The following is a 12991-nucleotide window of genomic DNA, read 5'->3' on the forward strand; positions in this document are numbered from 1 at the left end:
AGTAAGGGTATGCTGGAGGGAATGAATCTGTTTAGTGGCAAGGGAAGAACTATCTTGTAGCCCCATTGGTCGGACAGCCGTGAGGCCCACCAAACTGCAAACTCCCAAAGGCGACCCCCCACCCGTGTGTTGGGTGGGGGCAAACCTTCATGCGGTAGTACTTTTGCTCGCAGTCTTGCGAGGCCGAGGACGCTTCTGTCCCTCAGTATTCACCCTGGGAGCGTTTACCGGAGGTCCCGGGCAGATGAAAAAGCCTCTTGAGTGGAAATGGAGGGCCCTTGCCTGCAGAGTGGCTCCTTCTCCTTCCTGGACTGTGGGAGCAACGTGCTGTTCCCACCTGTGACATTCTTAATAATGTCATCCAGCGAGGCTCAAAATAGCCGCTCACCAAGGAAGGGCAAATCTGTCAAGGCTTTTTAAGACACCTGGTCCACAGACCAGCCGTCCAGCCAGATCAGGTGCCACAGCACCACTGCTGATACTGATGCTCTGGAGAGCAAGGGAAGTGTATCCAGGGCCGCATCACAGACAGACATAAGGCCATGCAACAACTGGTCTGCTAGTTCCACGCAGACTGGAGGAGACTGCTGCTTCTCCAATTCATGCGGTATAATAGATTTGCCCACTCAATAAGCGTCTGCAACACTAATGCCGTGGCCAGTACTGGGCGTAGCGCTGACCCCACTACCGTAAACATGGACCGGGCCACTGCCTCGGCCCTCCTGTCGGTAGGGTCCTTGAATGCAATAGTCCCTTCTACCGGGATCATGGTTACTTTGTTTAACCTGGATATTAGGGGGTCCACGATCGGGGGAGCCTACCATTTTTTTTAAAGAAGGCTCTCCTCAAAGTGGTAACACAACGCCATTCTTGTTGGGACTGAAAAGGTCTGTTGCGGGCTTCTCCGTTCCGGTATATGAACTCAAAGTCAGTCAGATACGGAAAGACCGTACGGTGTAGGGGCTGGCATATGGGAACCAAAAGGGACCGCCACCTCGGCAGCAGATCCTGTCGCATTCTATATTTTTAGGGTATCACGCACAGCGGTGACAAGTGCTCCAACTAGCACTTTTTCCTGCGCAGACCCGGACATGGAATCATCCTCACATCCTCACTGTCCGATCCGTCCTGGTCAGCATCCTCCGACACATCAGAACAGGTGCCGCCAGTCCCTGCGGGGCCAGAGTCTGAATCAGAACTCTCCCCGGAGAACGGTAGGAGGAGCGTTTTTTAGCCCCCTTGCGCCCGCACACTGCCTCCACCCTGGCAATGAACGTTTCAAGGACCACCAACAAAGCGTCCAAAGCCACTGCACTATTTGCAGGCGAGCGGGTTACAATTGCAGGGAGGTCTGGGGATGAAATGTCAGCTTCTGTCGCCATGCTGCCCCACCCTGTCTGCCACCCTTGGGGACATAAGACAAGGTGCTCAATCCCACCCTCCTAGCTGCTACAGACGGAGGGGCCCCCACCGCAGGACTCACCACCCCGACCCAGTGCTGCACTGTTGCTGATGGCTGTGTCAGCTCACAAGTGTCCAGGAACAAAAACTGCGCTGTTCTGAGGCACATGGAACCAGTGCTGTGGAGAAAAAACGCGCTAAGGCTTCAGGAAAATGGTTGCTGGGTGCCCTTGTATAGAAAAAAAATCATAGGGAAAATAGCAACCAAACTCCAAGAAAATGGCCACGACCATGCTTCTCACAGAGGCTAACAGAAAATGGCAGACGATCATGCTGTACACAGAGAATACACAGACAATAGCGGAGGTCAGCGATATGGTGGCCGGCACATGCAGAGCCAACAGACACCAGAAGAGAGACAGATGACAGCACAGGGACACTGACAGCCAGCACAGCCAACCAAGAATCAGAGCCCCCGGAGGACCCCTAGCCCAGGTACACACACCACACTACAGGCAAGTCATGTAGCATCTCCCACGTAGGGGGAGGGAAAACAGGGACAGGGAAAGAAAGGGAGAAGAGGGACCCCCTAATCGACCTCCCAGGGTCCCAGCTGCTCTGTCCTGCCGAGACAGGGAGAGCTGTACTTGCCATCCGGACGAGCTGGAAGCATCCCATCACAGACCCACGGCCCACTGTGACAAAGACATCCGTAGTCCGGTCATGTGTGCCCCGGAGCATGTAGCTCACCGGCCACCCCTGGAGCCTGAGGGGCATGTTGTGGCCGACCAAGCACAGCTAGGGCCTGCAAACGCTCGATGGCCAGGCTGTGGAGACTACAAGGATCTATATTATCCAGCCTGTCACCCAGCCGGCTGTTGACAGAAGATCACAGGATCATAAAATCTTGCGCAAAAGGCAAAAAAAAAAAACTGAAAAATTCCCAAGACCGATGGTCCCACAGGGGTTACGGCGAGAGGGACCCAACCCTGGGCAGAACTGTACAATTCTGTTTTTCACATGTTCTGCCTAGTCCTCTCCTGAAGGTGGCGTAATAACCCTACGGTCAAGATTAATGGAGCTGTGTCAGTCAATGAATGAAAGAGAAAGAGAAAGTACTACATGCAGTACTTTTTTCTGTGCACACTGCCCATGCACCATCTCAACATAGTGGTGTAAACCAGGCATACAGTAAACAAGGAATTTTGTCACATGGAATTGTGCCGATATAGCGCCCCCACTCCACAGTCCCACTGCATCTATTGTGAATCAGCCCTAAGACCCCTTTCACACTGGGGCATTTTTCGGGCGTTTTTCAGGCACTTTCGCTTTAAAAAAAGCGCCTGTAAAACGCCTGAAAGAAGACGCAACTGCAATCCCAATGTAAAAGCTCGAGTGCTTTCACACTGAGGCGCTTCGCTGGCAGGGCGTCAAAAAAAAGTCCTGCAAGCAGCTTCTTAGCAGCGCTTTTGGAGCTCCTAAAGCGCCCCTTCCCATTGAAATCAATGGGAAGCGCCTGTAAAACGCCTGAAAAGCGCTATTGGCAGCAGCGTTTTGTGGGCGCTTTTAACCTCCCTGGCGGTACGATTATTTTGGATTTTAGGTGCTAAAAGCGGTACAATTATTTTTCATGAAAATTTGGCGTTTTATATTGTAGTCCTGTAATTCTTAGGAATAACTCTCTTAAATCTGTCCAAACCAGAGTCTAGCAGACATCCGAGGTATAATACAGTTTGAAAAATGAAATCATAAATTATAATATAATAAATAACTAAATAATTGTACCAAATAATAATATAACAATAATAAAAATTATTCAATAATGTAATCAAATCAAAAACACTGAAATTTGCTCAGTTGCAGAATTGTCACTGTCATTACTTTTCAATATTTGATGACGGATCTCCCCACAAATCGCTGTCGCTCAATTCTGCGAGTGATTCTAATTTATTATCTCTGTTTTCTAGCTGGTCTAAAATCATTTTTGATGTAAAGGGACAGTTTTGGTTGCTATGGACAATCTCCAGTTTCCAGGCATAAAGAACAGTTTTTATAACATAAAACTGCATGCAGGGCACTGGACAGAACACTAGGGACAAAGGGGATGTGAAATTATTACATACAGCAATGTAATCTGGAAGATTACATTATACTGTATGTATACTGTGTGTTTCACTTTTTGAATTTGGCACCGATCTCCGTCCCCGTGCGTCGCAACGCTCGCAGGGAACGGAGATCGGCGATGTGATAGATCGAGCGAGACACGGCTCGCTCGTACAGCGGGGAGACAACGCTGGATCCGAGGGAGAAGGTAAGTAAACCTCCTCCTGGATCCAGCGATGCGGTCCCGAGTCTGGCTCGGGGTTACCGCTAATGGTACAAAAATTCCACCCCGAGCCAGACTCCGGAAGACCGTCAGGGGGGTTAACCCTTTATTTGGCCACCAGCAGGGGTTAAAAGCACCCCAATAACGCTCGAAAAACGCTGGTAAAGCGCTGCTAGTTTAAGCAGCGCTTTACGAGCGTTTTTCAGGCGCTGACATTGTGAAAGGGTGCTTAAAGCACTAGGGCTTTCTCATTGGGACTGCAGATGAGGCTTCTTTCAAGCGTTTTACAGGCGCTTTAACGCTAAAGCCCCTGAAAAACGCTCCAGTGTGAAAGGGGTCTAAAAGTATACAATGACAAAATATACAGGCTACAATACACATTTTTGATTTTATACTTATAGGCAGAAATTTTACACTTTATGAGGCATCCTGGCCCAGACGAACCAAAAGTTAGGTTAGAAGTTACCTCTATGCATAACCCGGCGGGAATGCATATGTTCCAAGGCACTGCACAGCTGCACAAAATATTTCCAAACCGTCCTCTCGGGGATCAGCCGCTTTTGCTTCTTAAAATGCTAAAAGTGTGTAAACAAAAAAACAAAAACATGCAGAAATGTTACCACATAAAACACTGCATTTTTTTTTCTTTGTTTTTTTTTTAATTATTAAAAACACAATCTAAAATGAGACGAGTGTGAAAATGCATGTGCAAGCATTCATCCCCCAAACATCAATTCTTTATGGAGCCGCTACTGGCTGCAATTATAGCTGTAGAGCTGCAAGTCAATTGAGGTATATCACTATTCGCTTGGCAAATCTAGGCAATGGGATTTTTGCCCATTCTTCAAGTCAAAACCAGTCTGGCCTCTTCAAGTTAGATGGGTTGTAATTGTGTACAGCAATCTTCAAATTATGTCACAAGTTCCTAATTGGATTAAGGCCAGGACAAAAAAAATAAATACATTTTGAATTGAGTTACTTATTTTGGAGTAAATAACAGAACTAGTATTCGTACCCCGTGCTTTATATGCAGCTGCCTCAGGTAAAAGGAAACTTGGGGGGGGGGGGGGGGGGCACCTTTTGCTAGGGCCACCCCTAGAATGTAAATCTCCCACTTTAAGCATGCAATAAATAGTAAAGCAAATAGAGGATGGACCTGTGTCCTGTACCTCAAGAGAAGAAATTGACAAATAACTCAATATTCCTATTATCTTAAATCGTACAGTATAGGACTGGTACTCAGACCATGGGACATACTCAGGCAATATAACTGATGGGTGGGCAATAACATAGCAACCCAGAACTGCCAACAGGCCCACGAGAAACACAATGGTTTGAACCCCCCCCCCCCCGTGTCGGTCGGTGAATATAACAGAAAAAGATATCTTGCACCTGCAGTGATTGCAGCTTGATTCCTGGATCCTGCGCCATGTGGCTTCCTAGGGGTGTAATTAACACAGAGGCATTAACTAAACTAGGGCTGAAGGGTGCTCACTCAGCATGTGCTCCATTCAGAGATCAGTTTGCATTTTTCATAATGAATGCAACACATTCTCTGAATGGACAGGGGGAGAGGCAGAGTGGTAATGTCACAATCTTTTTTTATGCCCCCTCATCCCACCCCAAATATTGAGCTGGCCATACACTGATGAATGCAACAGATTTTCTTCATCTACACGATACATTGCAGCATGGATAAATCTGAAGTTTTGGCTATTATATTCTGACAGCCAGAATACCTGAAAATCGGCTGCATCTGATTGGATGCAACCACTGTTCATGCCAACAATTGTCTTAATTTTTTTTTTAAATCAGATGTTGGGCGGGGGGCTGGTAACAGGACCAGCTGCAATGAGAATTATGGGTGGTTCACCAGGAAGCAGACAAAACTAGTTAAGGGTTAGCCAGCTTTAACATTTTCATTGGGTTAGCCACAGTAAACAAACCCACATGCCCAGCGAATTCAGGAGGTGTTATGTGGTGAGCCACCGCTGGACTACTGCACACCTGACCCGGAGCCACCATTTTCTTCTTAGACATCATTGGGGGCCAGCTGTATCTTCAAAGTTCTTACAGCTGCCCCTGAGGTAATGGGCATGAGCCACAGTACATCACCAGGAGGTCAGCAGACAGCAGCAAGAAACAGGAAGAGACCGCCAGTCACCTATGAGATAAAGTATGCGCTGTACAGTACCCCGGGGCCTCCTGAGATGTGTGACGTTAGTATCCCAGGAGGTTGTAGGCAACAGAGAATATCATTTATGACCAGACAAGAAAGCGGGGGGGGGGGGGAGAGTTTCATCACAAAAGGAAGGGTACTTAAGTAAAAAAAAAAGTAATGTATGTCTTTGTGGTGGTGGATGATGGGGGGAATGAGTAAAATTAAGGAAAGTGGGTGAGAAGGGTAAAAGTGTACTTTAACATTTTAAAGAAACATATGCAATAAAATAATAAAAATAAAACTACTCTACACTACAGAGTTAATAAAGCTGCTTAGTGAGTGATTTTTTTTGAAGGAGCCCCTTTCAATCAACGAACATACGTATGTCAATATACCAAAAACTGCATTTTCCTGTCCTACGATGTCTGATGTAAACAAAATTTTAAGCAAAATGGAAAAGACAACTCTGCAGATGTGCTAACTGCATATAACAATATTATTTCTCACATATGAGAAACTCATACCAAAAGAAGCTGAAGCTTGAAAACTTGGTTTCCTAGGCATATATCTCTTTACATGGCAAAAAAATAATAAATAAAAATAAAAAGGAAGCTACGGAAAAAACAGACCTATTACTATTCATCATGGTCATGAAACCTGCCTGATTTTCCTAACCAGATTTACACATCAGAGAATGTTTGATGTCAATGAAATGGAGATCAGCTTGTTAACATATGAAGGCATAATTTCCCTTCATTTCACAATCAGCCCATTTCCCAATGCAACAAACAGTGGAAGAGGTTCCCAAATTAAAGGGAACTGGTCATAATGTCTGCATCTGGCACAGCCAAAGTTCCAGTTCAATGCTGGTGACAAACACTTTGAAATCTTGCAACTTTTGAGACAGAAACATCTCCTTAGCTTTACAGAAAGCATTGTGGCCTTCCCCAAATCAGCAATGCTTCCCGGAGCTGAATAGCAAGCTCCATTAGTATATAACAGGGGTCTCCAAACTCTCTAAGCAAAGGGCCAGTTTACTGTCATTCAGGCTTTAGGGGGGTCATACACTGGCCAGCGGGAGTAGAAAATACCCCAACATCAGTGTACTATCATTAGTTTTAATGGGTAAGATGGTCCCTCATTGTTGGAATCAATGGAAATATTGTGCCCCACTGACGCTGCCCGTAGGATGAATGATGCCCCATTGTTGGCATCAGTTGGTGAAATAGTGCCCAAAGGGCCAAATAAAGGCAAAGAGCCATATCCTGCCCCAAGGCTGCAGTTTGGAGACCACGCTCACTGGTGTGCCAAGTAAACACATTTCAACAGGTTTCCTTTACCAGTAACTTACATCAATTAAGTAAGTACCAAGTACCAGCAGGTTTTCAAACAATGCTCTCTGCCATCTAAAATAAAGGAATGAACTCTGGAAATTCCATTTTGTCAGTAACCACTTCAGTCCTGGAAGGATTTAACCCCTTAACGTCAGACCATTTTTTGCCATACGGTACTGTGTCGCTTTAACTGACAATTGCATGGGCATGCGACGTTGTACCCAAACAAAAATGTCCTTTTTTCCCCCACAAATAGAGCTTTCTTTTGGTGTTACTTTATCATCATCATTATACAGGATTTATATAGCCCCAACAGTTTGCGCAGCGCATGTCATCTCTGCGTTTTTTTTTTTTTGCACTATAAACAAGAAAAGAGCGACAATTTTAAAAATTATATATATTTTTTTACTTTCTGCTAAAATACACATCAAAAAAAAATATATAAAAAAATAAAATTTATTCAGTTTAGGCCAATATGTATTCTGCTACATATTTTTGGTAAATAAAAAATCCCAAGAAGAGTATATGGATTGGTTTGAGCAAATGTATAGGGTCTAAAAAATAGGGGATAGATTTAGAGACTTCATTTTTTTATTGGCAAAGGTGGCGACCTGCAACTTTTAGCAGGGCTGCAACATTGTGGCGGACAAATCTGACCCCAAGTGACACTTTTTAGGAACCAGTGAGACCAACAGTGATCAGTGCTTAAAATAAAAAAATTAAAAATGCACTGATCAATGTATAAATTACCCTGGTATGGAAGGGATGAACACTAGGAGGGCGATCAAGGGGTCAACGGTGTTCCCTGGGTGTGTTCTGTGTGGGGAATGGACTCACTGGGACAACACAGAGATCGCTCTTCCTGATCACCAAGAACAGCAAACCTCCATGTTGTCCCGTCAGAATAGGGATCTGCATCGTTTACATAGGCAGAACCCCGTTCTACCATACCTACTGTACAGTGATTGCGGGTGGCCAGCGGACAGAGCCCACTGGACCCGCGTGCGCTCACACTATCTCATGCATGAACCTACGTACAGGTACACCGGTTTGCACAGCCGAGCCACTTTGCCGCAGTATATGGAAGGCTGTCGGCAAGTGATTAAAGTGTTTTAATAAAGAAAAGGATTTTTTTTCGTCAGGTGACTAATTTTCAAACCGCAATCTCTCCTCAAATATCTTTACTAGCAATATACAAAAAATTATGTGCAAAAGATTAGAGACAACAAGAATTAAAATTGATAATATCGTCATTAAAACACCGCCGGGGTCTCATCCACTTCTTCATTCAGACCAATAGGGTAGCCAGCTGGGGGCTGTACAAAAGAATAATGAATACTAAGGGTTAGAGTGAGGACCTGGGAAAATACCCTATTATTGCGTTAGCCCAAGCATGGCCATACAAATCAGCGGGTAACATCCAGGCTATTTAACCCATAAGTCAAGCACTAATTAGTACAGGTTTAATGTTAGTCAAATAGGTTTCCTCCCCAAACGTTCTCCGATAATATCAGAGCAAAGGTTAACAAGATACTTGATGTGCGAGCTGTAGTTAATACTGTATTACCAAGAATGACAAAGTGCTAATTTGGAGACCTACAGATGACAGTTGAAATTATCTACTAAATGAAGCCCAGCATATCAGTCAGTGCAGCAAACCAGTAGTGGCCAACAGTAATGGCAAAGTAAAGTCTTATTACACTCAGTAATGTGAAGTGTCTACATCCTTGGTAATGCTATATCTTGTATAGGCTAAATGCAGAGCCAGCAGACAGGGATACAGCCATGTCAATCACCATGTCAGTTACAGGCACAATCCAGTTATTGGTCTTGACTAATAGCCACCTGCAGTAAATCCACATAGGAAGTTGGGGACCCCCAAGCTGGAAATGTATCCACACAGGGTGTGCTCACGATCACTAGTTCAACTGGGTGCAAAGGTTGAAAGCTTGTCAGATCTCCCTTGGACAGTGGACTTCAGATAGGTGTCTCAGCCTGTCAAATTGCTCTGGTTCTCAATAGGTGACACAAGGAAACTGGCGTTGCATTGCACTGATTGCTAGGGTAATTTAGTTTCAATATGGTTCCAAATTGGATGGACGGTATTTAGCAACAAGGGATGGTCATCCACATGGTTTTCCCCCACCTGCTCGATAAATGAATTTGAGATTTACAAAGATTTAAATCTCTCTTTATGAAAAGTTAAAGAATGTTACATCAGAAATGTTGGTCCCAGTAGAAGCAATGAAAATGACACACGAACAAGTGGCATTGGATGCCTTTGCCGCTCTTTCTTGATGAGGCTGGAGGGGAGGAATCACAGGAGATAATTACTCCCAGCGAACCCTGGAGGAGAGATGCAAATCTCCAGATTAGATCCACGAAAATGCCCCCTTTTCGAAAAGATAGCTGGTTGGGAGTTTTTCTTAATCTTGTACAGGAGGACCTGACCAACTTTGATTGACAGGTGCAGCGTGTATGGGATAATCTTGACCCTGGGGAATGAATTGCCCCTAGGGAACCAAAGAGGCTTCTAATTTAATCATCAAGAAGAGTGACAAGGGCAGAAACGTAGTCCTACTCACAGAAGATTACTATTAAAAAAGGAGATTAGGTGACAATTGAGTGACAATCTCACATATGAGAGACTCTCAACCAACCCCTTTCCCGCCCTGGTTGATGAGCTGAATAGCAAGAAATAATTTGATTGATTTAAAAAAGGTAACCCCCTTTTCAGACGCTTTTTTTTTGCGTGAAAGCACCTGAAAAGTGCCTGTAGGTCTCCAAATTAGCACTTTGTCATTATTGGCAAACCGCGTCTTCCTGAACGCCGAGGCGGCCACAAACAGGCCACATATTATGGCCGGGAGGCTCCACACCTCTGGAAGAATGGGGTAATGAGGAACACATGCAAACAATAAGGTAATTAAGTGGATATATAAACGACCTATCTCCAGTAGGGATTAGTTGGCTTACTCTTGTGCTGGAGATAGTTCATGTGGCAGCCAGGGAGCAGGTAATATGGATAGAATATTCTCCATAAGTTCTGTTTATATGGTAGGACTTTATTAAATTTGATATAATAATAATAATTTTTTATCTAGATGAGTGGCCTCTTCTTTCACAAGGATCTCCAAGTGCCCTAAAAATATTAAACTGACAGGTATTTATGCTATTTATGCACTCTTAATATATACACATTATCATTCATTATCTATTTTTCTTTGCTTCATGCTAGTCACTTCACACATGGGGTATAGGATTTTTATATTTATTTTATATTTATATTTTTCACATGCATGGAAAAAGAGTATCCAATATCACTTGCATTATTTTCAGCACAGACATGCATACACACACACACATTAATTTTACATTATTCATTTTTAATTTTATATTTATTTTTATTCATTCATTATTTTATACATGTTTATACACACACACATACATGTCTCACTGCATGAATACGGTTGATCATCTGTTGAATATACAGATCATGTATAACATACACACACATACATACATATAGGTATAGTACCAAGTCATATAAATTTATTATTTTACCATTATTTTCCTTTCCTCCTCCCTGCATATTAGATATTCAATATGTTTTATCCTTAGATAGTAGATATAAAAATGATTTATCATTTTTCAAACAAACAAATAAAATAATTTTTCCTCAGGAAAAATCCTCTGTTCCTTCACTTGGATGGTGGAAGCCTCAAAAGTTTTGTGACCGCCTGTAGGTCCTAAGGATCCCCGCTTTATGTAAAAAAAAACATCTCTTTTCTCCCCCTCTCTTCTCTCTCCCCCGTCTGGGAGATTCGGTTGATATGAATAGTGGGGTGGAGATAGTCCGGGTTTGCCTTCAACGAATTTGGATACTTGCATGAGAGAGTCTCTGGTTTATACATTTATATCTCACGGAAAGGGTAAATATAGAGATGTCTGCATAATTGCCCATTGAATGATACTGCTTTTAAATATTAATTGTCCACTTATTATGTTGGTAGAAATAAAGAAACCCCCTGAGGAAGACTGCGACCAGTTCCAAGTCTAAATGCATTGGGGTATTTTCTCACACTAAGTGGCCTTTCTATGATATGTAAAAACAAGAATGTGGGAACTTAAAAGTAGATTTTTGGGTGGAGATATGTATTATCCATGAACAATTGTTGAATCGCACAATATTGTATAGAGATTTACAGATCTGTATTGCTACACCAGAGCTCAGATTTTTTAAATTTAATTCACTGTGATATACCCATCACTTAGTGTTTAATAATAATAAAACATTTTGAAACTTTTTATCAATGTCTCTAATTTGCTGCTGAAAAATCCCATGGGGAGTGTCTCTATCTTTTTGCTAATACAGCTTCGGGGTGTGCAGCATTTCTAAACCCAGCAAACATGTTCTAAATTTTATCATACAGTATTAACTAGAGCTCACACATCAAGTATCTTGTGTTGATCTTTGCCCTGATACGATCGGAGAACGTTTGGAGGGAACCCATTTGATTAACATTAAACCTGTACTAATTAGTACTTAACTTACGAGTTAAAAAGCCTGGATGTTACCCGCTGATTTGTATGGCCGTGCTTGGGCTAACACAATAATAGGATATTTTCCCAAGTCCTTACTCTGACCCTTAGTATTCATTATTCTTTTGTACAGCCCCAAGCTGGCTACCCTGTTGGTCTGAATGAAGATGTGGCTGAGACCCCGGGGGTGTTTTAATGACGACATTGTCAATTTTAATTCTTGTTGCGTCACTGGTCTCAATCATACATCCCTGAAGAAGAGTAACACTCGAAACGCGTCGGGTATATGTGTTCCATATGCAACGGAGTAAATGATTGCAACCTTATGTACTATATTGCATGTTCAATGTGTCACGCATCCTGTATTTTTCTTTTGTATTTTCTATTTGCATCGTAGATTTGTATACATCTACACCCTTTGCTAATAAAACCTTACACTCATTATTACCACAGACTAGCTTTTTCCCTTTGAAGTCCCATAAGAGGAACAAATTTCCCCATGTATAGACTATTGGGGATGTGGGTTAATCCTACTCTCTTATTACAGAACTATTTTTAGAATGGCGCATGGTGTGTTACTGCAGTTTTCAGTGTGTTTGCCGCACTTAAGGTGCCTTTAACACGGGGTGCCCAACCAGTGGCCTGCAGAGCCCTCTGATGTGGCCCGCGACCTCTTTCTGTGGGATGGCAGATTGGCAAGCCCAGATCATGGGTTGCAGACACGCCATCCCAGAGCATTTGTGTTAATGAAGCAGGCAAAGCGAGCAGCTGTGGAGCAGAGCTGTATAAGCTGATGCTTCCCTTATGGCGCCGTCTCTTGCCACAGGCGGAGTGATGCCAAACGCACTCTGCCGGGGACAGCAACAGCAGGCGATACCTGAATGGAAGACTTTTAATAAAGGTCAGTTTATTACTAAAATTGCAGTGTATACATGGGCATATCTGTGCAGTGGTTACTGTGCTTCTTTCAAACTGATCCGCAGGTGCAGTGCACCTTCAGGTTACTTGCACTGAGGCATAGGCTCCTGTTATTGCCTGCGGGTTTGGTGAGCTTTCAGAAAGTGCACCACACCTGCAGGATATAATAATAGAAGTCTATGGCAAAGTGTAGCTAACCCACAGGAAAGACACAGGTGCACTGCACTGCATTAGTGTGAAAGGCCCCTTTCACACAATCGGTCCAACTAAATCAAACCCTCCATTCACCTCTATGAAACGGCAGATGTA

The 12991-nt window shown here is 43.5% G+C and overlaps 1 protein-coding gene across 2 annotated transcripts in view; it reads right to left on the reverse strand.

Moving 5' to 3' along the window:
• Positions 1–12991, reverse strand: part of NEK7 (NIMA related kinase 7) — a 227893-nt gene that overhangs the window by 104899 nt on the left and 110003 nt on the right. For both annotated transcript variants that reach the window (XM_077452743.1, XM_077452742.1), the window contains one exon: positions 4194–4302. In XM_077452743.1, coding sequence (XP_077308869.1) covers positions 4194–4302 — 109 coding nt within the window. The remainder of the gene's footprint in view (positions 1–4193; positions 4303–12991) is intronic.

Source organism: Lithobates pipiens, unplaced genomic scaffold (genome assembly GCF_037356315.1).
Source record: "Lithobates pipiens isolate NorthernLeopardFrog02 unplaced genomic scaffold, aLitPip1_a1.2 Scaffold_23, whole genome shotgun sequence".
Lineage (NCBI taxonomy): Eukaryota > Metazoa > Chordata > Amphibia > Anura > Ranidae > Lithobates > Lithobates pipiens.